The sequence below is a fragment of the Bemisia tabaci genome, chromosome 10 (assembly GCF_918797505.1).
Source record: "Bemisia tabaci chromosome 10, PGI_BMITA_v3".
NCBI classification, from domain to species: Eukaryota; Metazoa; Arthropoda; class Insecta; order Hemiptera; family Aleyrodidae; genus Bemisia; species Bemisia tabaci.
In genome coordinates this window covers 21,821,167-21,842,733 of record NC_092802.1, presented here as the reverse complement: position 1 = coordinate 21,842,733, position 21,567 = coordinate 21,821,167, and the positions used below count along the sequence as shown (strand labels likewise).

The window sequence follows — 21,567 nt, the reverse complement described above, 5'->3', positions numbered from 1 at the left end:
AAATTCGAGTTTTATCAAAGGAAATTTGGCAACGCCTGAAGGTTCCTACGGCGTTTTTCCTCAGCACGGCAGCATGCTCGGCGAGCAAGTGCAAGGCTTCGCTCTGTGCCCTCTCCCACTGCCTCCAGTGCGGCAATGACCCTGATCCTGATCCTCGGAAAAAGGGAATTTTCCTCGCCTTAATCGGCAACACTGGAGCATCTCGCGGCTGCAGTCGCGGCGCCTCGCGGCCGGACGCCATGTGTCAGTCACTCCTCAACCCCCCGGTTAGTCGCTTCCTCTGCGGTCCACTCGGAATCAGGAAACGTGGAATCAAGAGTTTCAGTGTAAAACTCTGGCAGTTTCGTTTGTGTATCACTGCCGACCGGTCGTGGGTTCGTTACGGACGCTTACGGACGCTTACGGACGCTTACGGAAACTTGGTAACGCAGCAATAAATCGCGGAGTACTCTTAGTGTTAACCCTTGCAGTAACGTTTGACTGTTCGACGTTGGGCTCGAGTGTGTTCTCGGTCGCTTTTTACGGACTCTTGCGGAGCTCATACGGACCCCTGCGGAAATCTTCTGGACCCAAGGAATGAGAATTTCAGGCTTTTGATCGAAGTGAGTTGATTTCGCATTTCACACTGGAAAAGAAAAAAACACATCGGATCTAGAGTCCAGACTCTTAAAAACATCGACAAGGAAAAGTACTCTTGATTCAATCAGAATCTAGCTTAAATCAAGAGCCAAGCCTCTTAATTTAAGCGGATTTCGTTTTGAATCAAGCAAAAATCCGATTGAATCAAGAGTATTTTTTCTTGTCAATGTTTTCAAAAGTCTGGACTCTAGATCCAATGAGTTTTTTTTTCCAGTGCGCACACTAATGCCTAGCTTGAAAAAACACGTTTCTCACTCTGCCGTGCTAAGGAAAAATGCCGTATGAACTTTCAGGCGTTGCCAAATTTTCTTCGATGAATCACCAATTTTCGGGTAAATTTGTGAAGATTTTACCTACAAATTTTTCGCTAATTTTGTTCTCAATTTCACGTAAAGTTCCTGAAAATTTCAAGGAGAAATATTCATAACTTTCTTCAAAGGTAAATATTTTCTGAGAGGAGATTTGGCAACTCTCGAATGTTCATACGGCGTTTTTCCTCAGTACGGCAGTACTTTGGTCGCAATGCTGCTACCTTTGCTTGTAGTTCTGCATAAAAATCAGATGATATTTGGACTGCGTTTAGCAGAAAGGAACCGAGCCACATCAGCTATCGCCAAATTCCACTGAGCAATTCACTTTTTTTCAAGAGAACAGTAAGCGAGCAGTAAAAGTCAAATTTTCGAAATCGAGGTTCCTTCAAAATTCGTCTGAACTCTTTTAGATGAAATCACTGAAAAAGGTAAAACGGCTAAATTATTGAGAAAGCCGTAAGTGCGCAAAAATGACGTAATTTCAGGCAAGACAGCAGTTAGTGACATTATTCCACCAGTCGAGAGCCAATGAAAACGGTGCTTTCGAGTAAAGTACCGCCTTCATCTGCGAATTTCTAGCCTGAAAATGTGTTTGTTGTGTGTCCGAAACGCAACCACGAAAGCATGCAGAAGATAGCACTTACGGTTGTCTTGCCGAACAATAGCCTAGCATGAAAACGATAAATACCCTTCTTATGTAGTTGAAATAAAATCAGTCGATTTTTAATCATTATAACGATTTCTAGTGAATCTTTCAGACGATTAATGGCAATTCGACAAAGAACGGAAGCTTCTTTTAATAAAATTTTCCGGTCATGAGCTTCTGAGCCCGGTTTCTCAAAACGTCATTTTTGCACTCACTGTTCTCTTCGCTATCACGGCAAAATGGGCAATAAATTCCGTGGTTGCACGAAAATCGTGCGCACCGAACGTAATACCAATAAGGACCAAGGTGCAAAAAAGAGACCTAATGGATTAACTTTAGGTGAAATAACACTATCTACTTAGCACCTAAATATCCATGATCGTGGGTTCTTGTGCGGTTGAGGGCCCAGGCGAATGTATATGGTATTATCATATAGACACGTGTGGAGGCCACTCGGCCATTCGTGGTCAATAGCTTAAACGCCGCACAGTGGATCGAGTCAATCAAAGAGGTCGGATTTAAATTGTTTGACGAAAACTGCAAATTTTGATGTTTATTTCGTCAGATTTCAAATCTCGAGGGATGCTTCTGGTAGAAAATTTTACAAGAAAACCAATGGAGCTACTTTTAAAACCTTAAAGTTTTGTTTAATCAGAGTTATAAGCTTTTAAAGTTTCCGAATTTTGTCCGATTTCTTCCGTTTGGTCGATCCACTGTGCGCCATGAACAAAATTGACCTCCTCGGTGCTACCTTGCTCCAATTCTAGAAAACAGGGGATCTCTAATTGAAGTCGAGAGTATGAAAAATCAACGGTTGATTGAATCTTTTCTCACAAGATTCGCTGTTCAACCAAAACTCGTTGTAAATGCGGGTGATTTTTGTGAACATTTGCTATGATGCCTGCTTTCCGGGATTGATGCATTATGTCGGAAGACTTCAAATGTCGTTTCTTGTCAACAATTTTTTTTTTTTTTTTTTTTTTTTTTTTTAGTTAAATCTGTAAAGTCAGTTTTTTTTTTTAGTTCAAGAAACGTTGTTTTGTTATCGTTAGGTTTAAGTTAAGATAGCGATATCTAACAAAACATAGTTTCTTTAATTAAAAACCAAAATTTGTTGACAAGAAACGTCGCTTTAAATCCAAACAAAACTCTCGTTTGTGCTTCTTCAAAATTTTGGTTTCAAGTTTTTTTTTATTTAATTATTTTCCACATAGCTACGTTTGCATACGTGCTTTGTATATGCGCTTAATGGGGGTAATAACTTCGAAAGTTCCGAATAGTTCCTCCGAAAGGAAGGGTGTTTGGCAGAGGCGTTATTCGGATCACCCTTAATGAAGAGGGCAATCTACAAAAACAGAGAAATAGAAACGGAAATGCGGAAAAGAGCAGAATCGGGTTTTTTTTCCTTTTACTGCCAGTATGTGGTAAGGGAAGACTCAAGATCGATAAACTAGGTCAGTCCGTTTAGAGTACCCATATTTTCCCGATTTTCCCGATCTGCATGAGAACAATGTAATCTTATCGGGAGAACAGCAGAGTGGGACAAGGAAATCGAAGAAAACTTCTGGCAACGCGGACAATCCCCTCCCCCGTTTTTCAGAGATTATTACACTCAACTTTCCCAACGGACTGACCTATACTATATAGGTCCATCGACCTTGGGGAAAACTTGCTCAGTGTAGCGTGGAGCAAAGTGTAGGAACATTTTGAATGAGAAGATCTATGTCGAGGTGACAAGAAATACAACTGTTCTTATCTCAATGTTCACGCTTCCATAATGCATATTGTTCCAGCAGATTAGGTAAGGTCATTTTCCGTGGTTTTCGAGTAAAATGCGTGCGTTTCGACAGTGCTTGTTGCAGGTTTTTAAGGCCCATCACAAACTCTGCATCCTGAGCTTGAGAACACCAATTCCTCGTGCTGAGCGATTGACTCTGTTTACATTTTGAATTTGAGACTTTTGTCCGGGCATCTGAAAATTTACCACGAAGTCAAGACACGCACTCAGTATAGGAAACATTCGTATAGTAATGTCCTGTATAAAATTTTCAGATTCTATATCACGAACTATGAATATCGATGGTGAAATTCCCAAAACACGTATCTCGGTTTGCATGTAATCATCATCGGTCATTTTTTAAGTCAAAAATCACCCACCGTTAAATGTTTAAAACTTCCACGGTTTTTATTCCATATGCGAAGAAAATGTTGTGAAAACTTCACGGAATGACGTTGATTTTCCCTCCTTCAAAAAAATAAAATGGGCGCGGAAATTTCAAAGTACACTGAAAAAAAAATTCTCGGCGTTTTTACCAAGGTCCGTTGGTACGTTTACCATCCCACTTTTTTTTACCAATTATTGGTAATTTTACCAAGACAGACTGTTAAGCTTACCTAAAAACCGGAATTTTTACTGTTTTTTTCAGGTAAGAATACCACTTTTATTGGTAATCAATTCCCGGTAACTTTGCCATTTTATCTCGGTAATTCTATCACAGTCCATAAAAAATATTGGCGTTTTTACCAATGTCCAGTAAAATTACCGAGAAAGTTCAATTCATAAATTCCAATTGTTGGATGTCCAATTCCATAAATTCCAATTGTCACCAGCTTCATAAATGGTAATTTTACCAAGAAATAACTGGGATCAAATAGAACCCTGAATTCTTGGTAATTTTACTCTTTTCTTAGTAAATACACCGAGATTTTTTTTTTCAGTGTACTACAAACGAGATACGTGATTTGGACGTATTTCTGTCGAACGAAACTATGTGCATTAAGACATGAGCCCTGAGACCCACGAGAATATATGCATAACAGACATGCTCACGCCATGATGGGCATAGTTCCGTTTGGCAGAAATACGTCCATTTGGGAGTTTCGCTGTCGATGTGTAACTTCGTCGTTCTCCCCGCTCCTCTGAAACTTGTTGAAAACAAAATCCGGATGCTATATCCGTTTCCATCTGCAGTGTGTTGCGACAACTGACAACTCATTATCTTGGCGTGATAGACACGTTTACAGGGTGATTCAAAATTAAACACGATCATTTCTGGAGTCAAGTCCAGGTCCGGATTTACCTACTTGCCGCCCATAGGCCACCTGTATTTTGCCGCCCCCTTCTCATTCGTTTTGAAACATCAATAAAAACCATCAAGTGAACGTGCCGGAGGGGGAGGGGTGCATAAGACGCGTTTACTCGTGTTGGAAACATTTTTTGGGAAAGCCCTGTTAACACTACTAGCAAAAATTCACCGAACTTAGCGCGAACCTCAAGTTTCGTAAACCTATCTCTGCGTGGAGAACACCTTCCATTCATAAGAAATTAACGAAAAAATTATGAAAGAACGAACATAAATGTGCTTTAATGATTTTAACTTCCGCCGCCGCGCCGCGCAGACCGCACCGTGTTTGGAGCAATGCGTGAAGTATTCCGACAGTTTTGTAGGCGCTATGAGTTTCACGCCGACGACCGCTGCTGGACGCACTGTGTTTGGCGCAATGCGTGAAGTATTCATGCATTCTTGTAGGCGCTATCCGTTTCACGCTGACCGCGCGCAATGACCGCACTGTGTTTGATGCAATACGTGAAGTATTCGTGCAGTCTTGTAGGCGCTAATATGTGTTACATGCCGATCGCCGCGCCGCGCCGAGGGCTTCTCCTTTTCATCTCAAGTCCTCGTCATCATTTCTCTCTCAGTCGCGCCGTTCCTGGCCAAATTGCGTGTTTGGTCTCTCTCTAAACTCGATTAATTAAAGGTGTTGTCTCTTGCACCACCGAAAGACGACAAAATTAGAAATTACTATACTCTCAGGAAATGAGAGATTTTATTTGTAATTTTTTTCTAAATCCGATTTTTTTTTATACCTACACTTTAAAAAATTGCAAATTTTTGCCGCCCCTTAGATTTGCCGCCCTAAGCCGCGGCCCATGTGGCCACCCCATTAATCCGGCCCTGTCACTGTGTCTATCAATTTCAAAACTCAGCCCGCAAGACATTGTAGCGCACCGACAGACCAACTGAGTCGTGACATCAGCGTGTCGTTGCGAGCATTGCACTACTCTGCCGTACTAGGGAAGAACGCCACGTTGAATCATAATCCTGTTTTCTGCTAGATAATCTTTTTTTCGGCGGGTTAATTTCCTCTCTCCCTTTTGGGAACCCCACTGAATTGATATTTCTTATGACGATTCTTCGAATGCAGCATTTTCCTTTTAGAGCATTCATGTAGTCTTCTAGGCACTGTGCGTTTCACGCCGCGCCGACCGCTGTTAACCGTACTGATGTGTTTGACGCAATGCGTGAAATATCCATGCAGTCTCGTAGGCGCTAATATGTGTTACGTGCCGACCGCCGCGTCGAGGGCTTTTCCTTTTCATCTCAAGTCCTCGTCATCATTTCTCTTTGCGCCGCGCCGCTCCAGGCCAAATTACGTGTTTGGTTTCTCTCTTAACTCAACTAATTAAAGGTGCGCAGTCTTTTGTATCACTGAAATACGACACAATTAGAAATTGATAAACTCTCAGGGAATGAGAAATTTTGTCACCTTTTCTTGATTGTAATTTTTTTCTGAATCCGATTTTTTGCACCTGCATTTAAAAAAATTGCAAAATTTTCCGCCCCCTAATTTTGCCACCATGGGCCGCGCCGCGGCCCATGTGGCCACCTCCTTAATCCGGCCCTGACTTCAGTTCTTACATCTAAAGTACTTCAGATGTGTGAACCGAAGTATTTTGGATGTTAAAACCGAAGTACTTCAGATCAGATGTAAGAACTGATGTTTCAGATGTGCAATCCGCGAACCGCGACAGCTAGACCTTAAGTGTTCAGATGCTCAATCTGAAAACTTTAAGATCCATATGACCTAAACTTCGGGCCCCACGCACGAAGTTTTTTTCTTCGTGTGGAAACTCAAATTGCTCAGTACTGCGATAAGATCCGCTCGAGGTCAAAAATGTCAATTTTTAGTTTTCAACGCTGAACACTTTTTAAGACATACTTACCCTCCAACAAATTGCATAGGTATACATTTCTTCACTGCCGTCCCTTCTCATCTCTCTTTCTTTCACGTTTCACCTGTATGATATTTACTCATTGATGCCATCTCTTAGGTGCAGTGCAATAGATCCATACTGCAAAATGAGAGCAATCGAGTTCGTTAGCACGTTGCGGTATCAGCCTGTGTATTTTGCAAACGTTTGCTTTGCAGACTGTCATGCTAAGGAAGAACGCCGTATGAACCATCAGGCATTGCCAAATTTCCCTAGACAAATCACGAATTTCCAGACAAAATTGTGAATATTTCTTTTCCGATTTTGTGGAGGATCTCGCCAGTAATTTAATCTAAAATATCTGAAAATTTCCAAGGAAATCATGAATAACTTTTCCAGTGAATACGTGGTTCATCCGGGGAGATTTGACAACTCTCGAATGTTCATACGGCGTTTTTCACCAGCGCGGCAGGGATAGAGGGGTTTTTTCGCGCACCTGAACACACATACGTGGGTTGACGATCAATAAAGCTACACGTATTTCCCCGAATCCTGTCTGAACGGAAGGTGATTCAGTGTAGTAATTACAGGAGAGTCTCAGCTCGTCGTTCCTCCGATGTAAGGGCAGAGGCGGATCCAGCAGTTTGGCAACACCGGATTTCCTCCATTTAAACCTATGCTAAATAATCGATTCTTATCGGAGCACCGGGCTCCCGAGAATCGATACATTTCCATAGGTTTAAATGGAGGCAATCCGGTGTTGCCAAACTGCTGGATCCGCCAATGCGTAAGGGCGCATCTCGATTTCCGCATGAGATCCAGAAAGCATGGGTTCATATGTGAAACAGGGTTCACGTGGAAATCGAGCCCTTACGTCAAAGGAGCGACGAATTATCCGCAAGGATTAGGACCAGAGGCGACGTGGATAAGTCAAAGCCACGCAAAGTGGCTGAAAAAAAGTACGAATAACTTTTCTTTCCCCGATTTGGAAAGCAAATCATAAAGATCAGTGGCGTGGCGTGCTTTTCGATCTATCGATATTTCCCCATTTGAGGCTGTGGAAAATAATCGATTATTAAAGTATTCGCTGCGAACACCCTGTTTATCGATACTTTTCCATAGGTTTAAATGGCAGATCAATCGATATATCGCAAAGCACGCCATTAGCCGCTGGTCATGACGTCAAATCTGCCGTGATAGCAAAGAGAGCAGTAAGTGTCAAATTTCCAAGATCGAGTTTCCTGCAAATTTCGTCTAAACTCTTTTCGATGAAATCACTGAAATAGCTGAAACGGCTAAATTCATCCTATTTTCATGAAAAAGAGACATATGAGAGAGCCGTAAGTGCGCAAAAAATGACGTAGTTTCAGGCAAGACAGCAAGTGACAATATGCCTCCAGAGAGCCAATGAAAACAGTGCTTTCAAGTAAAGTGCCGTAAAGTAAAGTTTCGAGTAAAAACCGCCCTCGTCTGCGAATTTCTAGCCTGAAAATGTGTTTGTTGTGCGTCCGAAACGCAACCACGAAAGCATGCAGAAGATAGCACTTATGGCTGTCTTGCCTAACAATAGCCTAATATGACAATGAATAATACCCTTCTTATGTAATTGAAATTGAAACAAAGTCGGTCGTTTTTTAATCATCCGAACGGTTCTAGGAGTCTTTCGGACGATTAGTGGCAATTTGACAAAGAACGGAGGCTTCTTTGCTATAAAATTTTCCGGCCAGAAGCTTCTGAGCCCGTTTTCTCAAAACTTCATTTTCGCACTTCTCTCTTCGCTATCACGGCAGTGCTGGTCATGACGTCAAATATGATGTCATTTTTCACTTCCATGAGTTCCATGATCTCACGAATTCTATAGTTTCGTGTCGAGTTGACAACATTTTCCCTAGTGTTCGACGTGCGGCTCCGCGAAACAAACCAACCGTGAGTGCCGTATGGCATCATCCTTTAATGCCGTCATCACTGACCCCTAAGTGAGTGGCTAGCGGTCGAATTTCCTGGTAAATACCGACATTGTTGACATTAGATTTCTACACATGAGCCTCAACTATATCATCACAATTTATCATCAACAATCAATCATTAGCTAATCGTAATGAGCGTAATCATTGAGATCATGCCTCCAGAATCACAATTAACAATCGCGTCACATACTCATTGATTCTCTCTATACTTACGCATTGAATGATAGGAGTCACTCCCTAACTTTCAAAACCTTTTGATGAAGCCTTACGGATAAACAGGTTTCAGTTTTCCACTTGTTTTAAAGGAAATTGCGGAATTCCTGTCCTGTCTAAATCTTGGGTATATCAACATAATGTTTCACGGCCTAGAAAGCGATAGGCAAAGAAGACATAAGGCGTATGGAGCGACCCTTTTGGTTGAAATGGGTGATTTTTACAGGCTACGGGAGAAAATGATAGACTAGGTAACAACAGAGTCTCTCATGAGATGCTGTTAGTTATTTACCTCCTTTGTCCATTGCAGCCACCCGATTATTTTTTTTTTTTTTTATTTATTTTTTTTTTTTACTACTTCAAATAGCCCATAAGGGCTAATCCCACGCTTTTAAGTCCCATCCCCCCTCCGTCCCTACTGAACCAGTCCCAGGCAACCATTGTTTGAGACCATCAAACTCGGGTCGCCTGGCCGGGAACCGAACCCGGGACCTCCCGATCATAAAGCAAGCGCTACAACCACTACACCGTAGGAGGCCGACCAATAGGATCCCTCCGTATCAATTTTATCTTCTTTGTCTATCGCTTTGCATGGCCGGATTCACCTACTTGCCGCCCATATGGGCCGCCTGTATTTTGCCACCCCCTTCTCATTCGTTTTGAAACTCGATAAAAACCATCAAATGAACGTGTCAGCGGGGGAAGGGTGCATAAGACGCATTTACTCGTATTGAACACAATTTTTGGGAAAGCCCTGTCAACACTACTAGCCAAAGTTCTCGGAACTTGGCGCGAAAGTTTCGTTCCGTAAACCTATCTCTATGTGGACAAGGCCTTCCATTCATAAGAAATGAACGAAAAAATTATGAAAGAACAAACATAAATGTGGATCAATGATTTTGACTTCCACCGCCGCGCCGCGCAGACCGCACCGTCTTTGGCGCAATGCATGAAGTATTCTTACAGTCTTGTAGGCGCTTTGCGTTTCACGCCGACCGCTGCAGAACGCACTGTGTTAGACGCAATGCGTGAAGTATTCATGCATTCTTGTAGGCGCTATCCGTTTCACGCTGACCGCGCGCAATGACCGCACTGTGTTTGATGCAATACGTGAAGTATTCGTGCAGTCTTGTAGGCGCTAATATGTGTTACATGCCGATCGCCGCGCCGCGCCGAGGGCTTCTCCTTTTCCTCTCAAGTCCTCGTCATCATTTCTCCCTAAGTCGCGCCGTTCCAGGCCAAATTGCGTGTTTGGTTTCTCTCTTAACTCGATTAATTAAAGGTGCTGTCTCTTGTATCACTAGAAAGACGACAAAATTAGAAATTACTATACTCACAGGAAATGAGAGATTTTGCCGCCTTTTCTCGTTTGCAATTTTGTTTTTATAAATCCGATTTTTTTTTATACCTACCTACACTTTAAAAAATTGCAAATTTTTGCCGCCCTGAGCCGCGGCCCATGTGGCCACCCCATTACTCCGGCCCTGTCGCTGTGTCTATCAATTTATGAACTCAGCCCGCAAGACATTGTACCGCACCGACAGACCAACTGAGTCGTGACATCAGCGTGTCGTTGCGAGCATTGCACTACTCTGCCGTACTAGGGAAGAACGCCATGTTGAATCATAATCCTGTTTTCTGCTAGATAATCTTTTTTTCGGCGGGTTAATTTCCTCTCTCCTTTTTGGGAACCCCACTGAATTGTTATTTCTTATGACGATACTTCGAATGCAGCATTTTCCTTTTAGAGCAAACGGCCTCCTGCATAAGCGGGTAATTTTGTGATTCATCCAATTGCTCCACTGAAAAACTTTGCGCAAAACCGAGTGATGCCACTGATCACGGCTATGGAGAGGCCGTAACTAGTCAGTTCTGTGACGTCAAGCTAGTAGATATTTACCGAAAACAACAAGCATCTCCGGGTCATCAGTGCATCGATGAGTGAGGCAGTCGCTGCGTGGACCAATCAGAGTGGCTCTCGATCGGCCGAAGTTGCGCGAGCGGCCCGTTTGAATCTGAGTGGAGTAACGATTTTCGGTATTACGCATTCATTTCCTCGATATTTAGACAATGTCACAAATGAACTAGTTAGTTTTCTAAAGTGAAATTTCATCTTCTTTCTAAACGGTTCTTATGAAATTTTGCATCAGATCAACCCTGAAAGAGATATCGGCGAGAAATCATCGCGCGGCAAGCGTTCTCCCATAAGAACGCGTGTTAAACCGCGGCCGAGTTTCATCTACTAGTGTGACGTCACAGAATCGTAGTTACGGCCTCTCCAACGCTAAAATCAACACCTACGGTGCTGAAAACCTATACTACCGTTCCAAGGACAAACGCCGTATGAGCACTCGACAGTTGCTAAATTTCCTTCGATCAAATGTTTATTTTTTGAGGAGAGTCACGAATATTTTCCCTTGGAATTTCCAGATAATTTGAATCTAATAGCAAATCAAATTCTCCGAAAAGTTTGAGGAAAAATGTTTGCGGATCTCCCTGAAAATTCGAACTTTAACAAAGGCAATTTTGCAACGTCTAATGGCTCAAACGGCGTTCTTCCTTAGCACAGCAGTATTGCACTGCTTCACGAACTAGAGTGACTAAAGCTCCTTCAATTTTTAAAATGCAACACGGATGTTCACGATTGAATAGTTGCATCAAGGCGTTATTACCGATATCATTGTTATGGATTGCAATACTGAGGCGTTAGGTAAACACGTCGTATGAGCACTCAATCGTTGCTAAATTTGCTCCGATTAAATACGGAGTTCTGGAAAAACTTGTGAGCTTTTATTGGTTAAAGTGTTTAAAGATTTTCCGCGCGATTTAATCTAGATTCTGATAATTTCAAGAAGATGCAAATACACACCTAACTTTCTTCAAAAATTATGTTTATATTCAGAAGAAATTTGGCATCGTCTGCATCTTCGTAAGCCGTTTTTCCACCGTACAAACATGCTTTGACGTTAATCAAGCGCGTGGCTAGGGTGGCCTGACTGGGACCCGCAGATAAACTTTGCAGCGCTAGATCATGCCTAATTGCCAGATCGTAGTGAAGTTTTATGTTCCAAACATTAACACTTCGCACTATTCTGCCGTGCTAGGCAAAAACGCCAGATGAACCTTCAGGCGTTGCCTTTCCCTCGATAAAACACGAATTTCTTGGTAAAAACATGACTATTTTTCTTCCAATTTTTTAGATAATGTTGTACGCAATTTTACCTACAGTTCCTGAAAATGTCAAGGAAAAATATTCATACCTTACCTCAAAAATAAACATTTTATCGAAGGAATTCTGGCAACTCTTGAATGTTTATGCGGCGTTAGAGCAGGGCAGTATTGGAGGCGACATTTAATACTATGAGAATTTGTTACATTTTCCACCCGAAAATTAACGTTTTTTTCACTTCTTCTATATTTTCCAAAGTGAAAATAATTATTTCAAATTCAATTTGCGGTTGCGCTCACCTGGAATAAGTGCGAGTTTTCAAATTTTCGCGGGGCTTATTTTCCCAATTATTCCTCTATTCGGACAAAGGGAATCTTAACCGCAAATTCTGAACCAGACGCTTTGATTGGTCTAGAGGGGTTCACTCCATTTATTCCGAGTTGAACCAAAATCAGCGGGAATTTCAAATATTTCCGGATATCCTGTTCACCAAATCGTTTCCGTTTCCGGCAAAACAGTGTTGTCAGTTTTACGAATATTCCTCGGATAAAACTGACAACACTGTTTACCGGAAACGGAAACGATTCGGTAAACGGGATATCCGGAATTATTTAAAATTCCCGCTGATTTTGGTTCAACTCGGAATAAATGGAATGAACCACTCTAGACCAATTAAAGCGTCTGGTTCAGAATTTGCGGTTAAGATTCCTTTTGTTCGAATAGTGGAATAATTGGAATAATCTCCCTCCATCCCTCCATAAACATAAGAACTAACCTCACTTTTCAGGAATTTGTTAAATGTTTACATTTTTTTGTGGCTTCCCCCTTGCTTCTTTAGTTCTTTCAGCCTTCAGCGGCTTCTTACTAGCTCAGCGTGTTAAAATGCTTTAAAATTTCTGTTTCAATGGCTCAGGTTTAAGTTAGTCTCACACATTATTTTAAGAATACTCATGCAACGGTTCCTACGATTCTATCATAATGCTCACTTGCTTCTCGGTGTACTAGTTGAAAATTGATCTTCAGCTTCTAAAGGAGAATTACACACTGTTAAAATATAACAGGTAATATTCTTAACTATTTGCCGAATAGATTATCTTTTTATGAACCCATTTTTTAACCCCTAACTTATCTATGTCTGATATATCCACTTCTATAAAAGTATTGAAGGTTCAGTAGCAACAGAGGTATCTCAGATACTCATATGCCGGAAAACGCTTATCTCAGTGTGCCCCTTTAATATTTGTGCCATTTTTACTGATTGTGACATGTATGCATTTATGCCTAAGAGTTCAACACCAAGGGATACCATTTCCAGTGGCATTTTCATTTGATAAGTCAGAGGTGTCATCTGCTGAGATAGCAGTAGTTTACTCTTTGTTTGCAAGTGACTGCGTCGCAGTCACCCAATAGCGATTGAGGATTGACTGCGAGCAATGCTGCCACTGTGCGTAGAGATGTTTGTAGGTCTACTGTTGTAAGTGAACAACTGCCAACTTAACTGATGACACGTCTAAATGTTGTTTACTTTCAACTATCATGCCCATAAACCAATTAACATATCTGTACATGGTAGCAGCATCGCTGGTGATCAATCCTCAATTGCTACAGACAATGGCGGCGCAGTCGCTTGCAGACGGAAGGAGCACATATGTTGACTATTCTAAAGTAACCTTTATGTGAGGATTTATTTTTTCACCTTGTCTATTTACCCAACAATCTGGTGGAGGTACAATTGACATTTACTGAATTGAAATTGCATTGATAAAGTCAAAAATTCAAGCAACTTAAAGTTTTGTCAGAGTAGAAGAAATTTCCACCCATTATGAGTTAGATTATTTGTTAGTGCCACCTAAACGTAGAAAACTTAAGGAATTGAAGTCAAGATTAGTCTGTGATACTAGCATTGAGTCAATCTCAAGTATTCACCAAGTTTAGTCGGGAAAGAATCCCTTCTTTCTCCTATTTTGATTTTTCTTCTTTATTCAAATAATGCTTCAGATTCACATGTGGGACAATTTTCTTTTCTGTTACCCAGACTCAAAGTTCGCCCAGGTAATTAAGCTGATCAATGGGCCGTATCAAACGCCAAACTTTGACCAGACTCAGGACCGATATTTTAAAGCTAATATAGATTTTTCCGTCAAAATTTCTTCTACCTAAACAGAAAAAATTGATTTTTCAGATCTATCATCATGGTTATCAAGAAAATTTGCTGCATTGGTGCAGGGTATGTTGGCGGCCCGACATGCAGCGTGATCGCCTTGAAATGTCCGGATATTGAGGTTACGGTCGTGGACAAAAGTTCTGAAAGAATCCAGCAGTGGAATTCGAATAAATTACCAATATATGAGGTAAGAAATATGAAAATTTATGACTGTTTCTTCATGAAAATGAGCTTGTACAAGATAGAGAAATTGAATTTTCGAATTTAGGAGAGGTTTTTGAGGCATTAATTTAATCAGCAGATCCCTTTAAAAATTTTGTGAGATACACAACAGTGCTATTGATCTTTTCTAAAATCAATTCTCAAGTTAGGAATAGGTTGAGGCTGCATTCACGGAGTACAATGGAGTCCACCTCTACAGCCGTTACTCTCGTCTCGTTGAAACAATACTTAATACATTAGCAGGACTGCAATATCTGTCAAATAAAAATTACGAACAAATTTAGTGAAAGTCCAATGAAATTTGTATCATTTTTGCTCAAATTCCACTGCTGAGCTTTGAAACATCAAAAAAAATGTTCAACCTTAAAAATAATGGCTTTTAGTAATTGAATGGAAATGGTATCATCATTTCAATTCCAGCCAAAAATGTCATCCTTTTTGCCTGATTTAGCAGAATTATTTCTTTTTTAAATGGTTCTAATTTGATTTTAAGTGTGTCCCGGATAAGTGTGACTCTGGTATTAACTGAGGTTCAGAACAAAATCTTTAAGACTGGACATATGATCCTAATTTTTTTTCTTTTTTCTTTTGTATATTATTTTTGTTAAAATAATGTATTTACTATTACAGCCAGGCCTGTATGAAGTAGTCCTGAAGTGCCGAGACAAAAATTTGTTTTTCTCGACCAACATTAACAAAGCTATCACAGAGGCAGATCTCATCTTCATCTCGGTGAATACCCCAACAAAACTTAATGGAAATGGGAAAGTGAGTTATATTTTTTTATTCCTTTCATATGGATCAAATTTAGCAGAAAGCGGTCATCTTGTTTTATAATTAATGTTTGCCTATCTGCCTGACTTGGTCCATTGTTTTTCTACTTAAACTTTAATTAAAAATTCAACCCCTTCAACTTGTTAATTTAATTACCTTTATAGGTATTTAATTTTCCTTCTGAAGAAATTAAAGTCAACTATAAACCCAGTAATGATAGTAATAATATAACATTTAAGAGAAATAGGACACAATTTTGACATCTGTGCAGGGTTGCGATCTGAGAAATAGGGATTTGTTGGGAGGGAAGACCACTTGTGAAAAGACAGGGAATTTTGGTGCTGGTTAGAGTTTATCCAGGACCCAGGGGAAAGTCGGAGAATGGGGAAAAAATTTGGCTAACAACCCTGACTGTTACAGGACAAAATAATTAAATCTTGAATTTTTCAGAGAGTATTCATTTAGAATCGTTTTTTAATGCCAAATAGAATTAATTTTCTTTTTATTATTCTTAAAAGTAGATTTTAACTTATTTTAATCTTCTCTAAAAGGACGGACAATTTTCTCAAGTTTTCTAAAGGAATGTGTTGTTTACCTCTTCCAGGGTCGAGCTGCAGATCTTAAGTACGTGGAGGGTGCTGCGCGTATGATTGCAGACATAGCACAATCAAACAAAATTGTTGTAGAGAAAAGCACAGTGCCCGTAAAAGCAGCAGAAAGCATTTTAAGGATACTTAGGGCAAACCACAAAAAAGGTGTCAAATTCCAGGTGAGGTTCATTGCAGTTTGGAGTTCTTTCAAGGATAAGTTCAGTGTAACACCACAGAAACGCACCAAGTTGAATTCTAGAAAAAAAAGAGTCGAGAGTACTTTTAAATCCGGTTTGTTGTAAATTACCTTCTTTCAAAAGTTCAAAAAATACTTGTTGAACTTTATTCATAACATTGAGTCTTATGAAGGAAAAAAACTTCAAACCTCTCTTTCTTGGTTCAAACTTGATTCCAATGGAGATGTTGCATGTGTGAGGAATTTGCGATTTGACTGTTAATTCTTACGTACAAGTTTGCAAGAAACACGATGGTGCCTCTCATTTTCTCTGAAATCAACTCCCAAGCTCAAAAAAAGCTCTCAAGTTGAGGCCAAAATGGAGGGGATATCCCACGCTATCCTGAGAGCCCTCCTCTACATCAAGACGAACCCTTAATGCAAAAGATAGGGAGCAAACATTAGCAGGGATGCCGTTTTTTCTCTTAGTCTTAGAGTCCCCAAATAAAGTGGCAGCCCTGTCAATGTATTTGCTCCCCATCTTTGCATGGAGAGTTTGTTTTGATGTAGAGGTGGACTCTTAGGATAGCGTGGGATATCCCCTCCATTTTGGCCTCAACTTGAGAGCTTTTTTTGAGCTAGTGAGTTAATTTCAGAGAAAACCAGTGGCTCCATCGTGTTTCTCACGAACTTTTACGCAAGAATCAGCAGTCAAATCGCAAATTCCTCACATATGCAACATCTCCATTGGTATGTTTCTGTCAAACTGGATCAATGTATCAGGAGAGGCGAAGGTCTCTATAAATCCAGGGACTTTTTAAATGATGAGAGTACCCATTTGCTCTCTGACTGTGCTTCCTCTTCTGCTATGTTTGTATCGCTTGTGCAACAACAAGAATCTTAAAGTGTGCTAGAACAACTTTTAAAATATCATGGTCTCCAGAAATTATCAATCAAGTTATGAATGACTCATCACTACAAGGTCACAAATCAACAAAAGGAGGAGTTGCGTTTTGGGCCTTTTCCGGCCCCACCTGGATTTTGCTAAATGTTTCATATTTTCAAAGTACTAGTCTTAGGTAGACTCTGTGCCAAATATTAGACCGAACGGAGCCCATGCAAGGGCGCAGCAGCGCCTCAAACCCAAAATCCTGGAATCGAAAAACAATTATTTTCGTCGACTTTTTCGACTGTTATCACTCTTCCAGCACATGATTCTTATGTATTTTTTTGCGTACTTTTCGTTTCTGGCCTTTTTAAAGGCCTCCGATAAATTTTAAGGGGCCTTATGGCCCATTGTTGCCATTTTTGGCCCATTTTTAGGGGTTTTTTCCATTTAACACATTCAAAACTCAATTTAATCCAAAAACTGTGTACATTTTTGAAAAGTACGTAAAAAAATGAATAAAAAATGTTCAGTAAAATTTTTTCCTATGTTGCCAAATTTCCGAGAAAATTGGTCCCAAAGTGTCAAAAACGGCAAAAAATCGATAAATCGCCGCGTCTAAGGTTCAAGAAAGTGGAGTACATTTTTCATACTGTACCAGATAACAGCTCTTATCCATCCATACAACATACTAAAATATCATAGTTGTACCTGGATTCCCACGATGTGAAAATTGACCGAGATGTCGATTTTAGCGGCCTTTTTATACTTGAAGGCAGCTCTTTTGAATGTTCTTCGACCTTAGTCACCCTCTATGGGTGTGTACTATATGTATTTTTCTACGTACTTTTCATATCTGGCCATAAAAATGGCTTTCTGTGAATTTTAAAAGGCCTAACGGTCCATTGTTGCCAATTTTCACCAATTTTTAGGGGTTTTTTCAAGTTTACGTGTGTGAAACTTAATTTAATCTACAAACCGTGTACAATTTCGGAAAGAACGTAAAAAAATACATAGGAATGTGATTTGTACCTTTTCCCTACGTTGCCAAATTTTCGAGAAAAATCGTCCTGAAGCGTCAAAAATGCCAAAAATTGGATTAATCATCACGTCGGAGGTTCCAGGAAGTGAATTTCAAGTTATTTTTCACTACAAATAACGTATCGAAAATGGAAAATTGCAATGCATCTCAAGGAACATGTAATGGCGTAGATGAACGTGACAAAACGGGCCCTCAAGGTGCTTTTATTTTATCCTTCACTCCAGTTCACCTCTTTATTCCTGTAACCTCGAGATAATCCTTGGTTCTCAAGATGCTTGCTACAGGCCAAATATACCGAAGAACAGAAAATGCGTGGAGAAAGTGTCCCACGATCCACATGAATGTCATAATTCACTTCCTGGAACCTCCGACGTGATGATTAATCCAATTTTTGGCATTTTTGACGCTTCAGGACGATTTTTCTCGAAAATTTGGCAACGTAGGGAAAAGGTACAAATCACATTCCTATGTATTTTTTTACGTTCTTTCCGAAATTGTACACGGTTTGTAGATTAAATTAAGTTTCACACACGTAAACTTGAAAAAAACCCCTAAAAATTGGTGAAAATTGGCAACAATGGACCGTTAGGCCTTTTAAAATTCACAGAAAGCCATTTTTATGGCCAGATATGAAAAGTACGTAGAAAAATACATATAGTACACACCCATAGAGGGTGACTAAGGTCGAAGAAACATTCAAAAGAGCTGCCTTCAAGTATAAAAAGGCCGCTAAAATCGACATCTCGGTCAATTTTCACATCGTGGGAATCCAGGTACAACTATGATATTTTAGTATGTTGTATGGATGGATAAGAGCTGTTATCTGGTACAGTATGAAAAATGTACTCCACTTTCTTGAACCTTAGACGCGGCGATTTATCGATTTTTTGCCGTTTTTGACACTTTGGGACCAATTTTCTCGGAAATTTGGCAACATAGGAAAAAATTTTACTGAACATTTTTTATTCAATTTTTTACGTACTTTTCAAAAATATACACAGTTTTTGGATTAAATTGAGTTTTGAATGTGTTAAATGGAAAAAACCCCTAAAAATGGGCCAAAAATGGCAACAATGGGCCATAAGGCCCCTTAAAATTTATCGGAGGCCTTTAAAAAGGCCAGAAACGAAAAGTACGCAAAAAAATACATAAGAATCATGTGCTGGAAGAGTGATAACAGTCGAAAAAGTCGACGAAAATAATTGTTTTTCGATTCCAGGATTTTGGGTTTGAGGCGCTGCTGCGCCCTTGCATGGGCTCCGTTCGGTCTAATATTTGGCACAGAGTCTACCTAAGACTAGTACTTTGAAAATATGAAACATTTAGCAAAATCCAGGTGGGGCCGGAAAAGGCCCAAAACGCAACTCCTCCTTTACTCCGCTCTTTTTTTTGTCCAAGATGGCATGTTAAAAAAATTGTATTCACCGCCAGGAAATTTAAAAATCGTAGCTACCTATCGATGTCATGTAATGGAGAGTTCATTTATTTGTTCTTGTCTCTCACCCAGAGTAACACAACTTTCATAAAACATATTCTCATCAATTTTTTGATTGTGTTATGATTATATGTGAATTGTTTTATCCTTGTCAGATCTTATCAAACCCGGAGTTTTTATCGGAAGGCACGGCAATTGATAATCTTATCAATGCTGATAGAGTGTTGATTGGTGGTGAGGAATCTGAAGGAGGTCAACAAGCAATTAAAGAGCTTTCCTGGGTCTACGAGCACTGGATTCCAGCAGAAAAAATCATCACCACCAACACATGGTCATCAGAACTATCCAAATTGGTATTTATTCATGTCTCTATTTTTGACTAGAGTACATATAGTACATAGGGAGAGTATGGACAACTCGAATTATGTAGCTCTTAGGGCCCAAAAGGGTAGGTAATCTTTTAAAACGAAAAATGTCACTGTCAATCTTTAGACTCTAATATCAAACGAAAATGGACAAGATAATTCATAAGGAAGTATTCTTCCGCAAAAATGAGTAAGTTTATGCAAAAGCCAAGTCAAATACGTGCTTTACCAACGACAGTTCCCAACGATTGTGATTATAAATCACTCTGGATAATTTGAATTCATAAATTGCCTACCCTTTTGGGGTCTAAGAGCTCCATCACCTAACCTCAAAATTTTCGACAGGTCCATTTTTTAACCATCCCAGGGGAAAAAAAAGACACCTTTTTGCTACTTTATTGGCACCACTGCTTAGAGCAGTGTTTCAACTAGGGTAAAACTGTATAGACCATCTGCAAGATAAATTTTTAGAAGCCAAAATTGAAAAATGCAAGCATTTTTATATTATTCTAACTCTTGGAAAAATAATTTTAAAAAAATCATTCAAATCAACCCCATCGTGTTCATCTTCCATAAAGCCTTGTAGCTTAATTAGACCAAAAATTTATCTAATAATGTATTCACTGTTTTCAGAAGACAAACTTAAATTTTAACATTGTTTGAATTTTTCTTTTAAATGAGCTTCGGTTTTTTCAGGCTGCCAACGCTTTTCTTGCATCAAGAATATCCAATATCAATTCTTTGTCAGCTGTGTGTGAGGCTACTGGTGCTGATATTTCCGAAGTAGCCAATGCGGTCGGCAAAGATTCTAGAATAGGGTCAAAGTTCCTGCAAGCTTCCATCGGCAAGTATCGTTTTTTATCGTAAATGTTTTTTTTCTCATTAATTTCAAGCTACTGCATTGCATGTTGACGGTGTAAGTCGGCAATCACATAACTCGATTTGCGACGTCGCATACCTCCTGACATACTTAATTTTTTAGACCGAAAACTATTCAACAGCAATTCTTTAATACTGCCTTGACTTTTCTTCTCTGTGTGAAAAAACCTGCAAAAACTTCAAGGAATGATGTCAATTTGTTCTCCTTTAAAAAAATAACATGGAGGCGGACACCGCAAATGAGTTATGTGATTGCCGACTTACACCGTTGATATATGGGTTCTTTTCTTCACATGAAACTGCCAGGGGCCAAATTTTGTTGGTCCTCTCTCTGTACTTAAATATACTCAGGACCAGTTTTGCCCGCACCTACGTCCGGCTTGATGCTTCTGATTGGCCGGTGGTCCGGTTCGGACTCATCAATGAATGTTGTGTCTCCATGTGAAAGAGCGGACAAAGGATGCAAAAAATTCTCAGCTCTCATTTTTTGAACTGGCTTTCCCATTTCAAAAGCCCTTTTTCCTCCAAAATTTCAGAGTGATGTTCTTTTTTTGCACCCTAAGGAAGATCTGCTGCAATTCTATGAAAATCAAACGATTTCCTTTTTCAAGAAATTAAGGAGAAAACTAGGGAAAGGTAAAAAGTAAGGATTTAAAATGATAAGAAACCAGTAGACACCTTGGTTTCAATTTTTCTATAATAATTTGCTTGTTTGTTGCCCCATTAGGTTTTGGAGGAAGCTGCTTTCAAAAAGACATTTTGAATCTAGTGTACATTTGTGAATGTTTGAATCTTCCCGAAGTTGCATCATATTGGCAACAGGTTGGTGTCAATCTTCTATTCAACCACCTTAAAAAAGAAAAGGAGAAAAAAACTTGGGGCTGAATTCTTTTAGTTGAATGAAATTGTACTTAAAAATGATTAGTATGAGTCTGGACTAATCTTAACTCGGAGGGTGCTCCATGATTGGCTGCCTAAATTTTAAGAACCGTCCTCAGTTTACAATTTTTTTCATTTTCAGCCAGGTCATCTCAGAGTATAAAATGACGGAAGAAGAACATATTAAGAAGTTCAGGTTTTAAGAAGTACAATCTAAG

At 39.8% G+C, this 21,567-nt stretch overlaps 1 protein-coding gene across 3 annotated transcripts in view; it reads left to right on the top strand.

Moving 5' to 3' along the window:
- The first annotated feature begins 229 nt into the window (after nucleotides 1-229).
- sgl (UDP-glucose 6-dehydrogenase sgl) overlaps nucleotides 230-21,567 on the top strand; it is a 28,712-nt gene continuing 7,374 nt past the window's right edge. Inside the window, exons 1-8 of one of the 3 annotated variants that reach the window (XM_019052756.2) lie at nucleotides 230-602; nucleotides 12,852-12,999; nucleotides 14,121-14,289; nucleotides 14,955-15,092; nucleotides 15,703-15,867; nucleotides 19,382-19,579; nucleotides 20,288-20,435; nucleotides 21,198-21,292. In XM_019052756.2, the coding sequence (XP_018908301.1) occupies nucleotides 14,131-14,289; nucleotides 14,955-15,092; nucleotides 15,703-15,867; nucleotides 19,382-19,579; nucleotides 20,288-20,435; nucleotides 21,198-21,292 (903 nt within the window). In that variant the 5' untranslated portion in view covers nucleotides 230-602; nucleotides 12,852-12,999; nucleotides 14,121-14,130. Of the gene's footprint in view, nucleotides 603-12,709; nucleotides 13,000-14,120; nucleotides 14,290-14,954; nucleotides 15,093-15,702; nucleotides 15,868-19,381; nucleotides 19,580-20,287; nucleotides 20,436-21,197; nucleotides 21,293-21,567 lie in introns of those variants that run through there. The other 2 variants (XM_019052748.2, XM_019052744.2) reach the window with 2 other exon arrangements.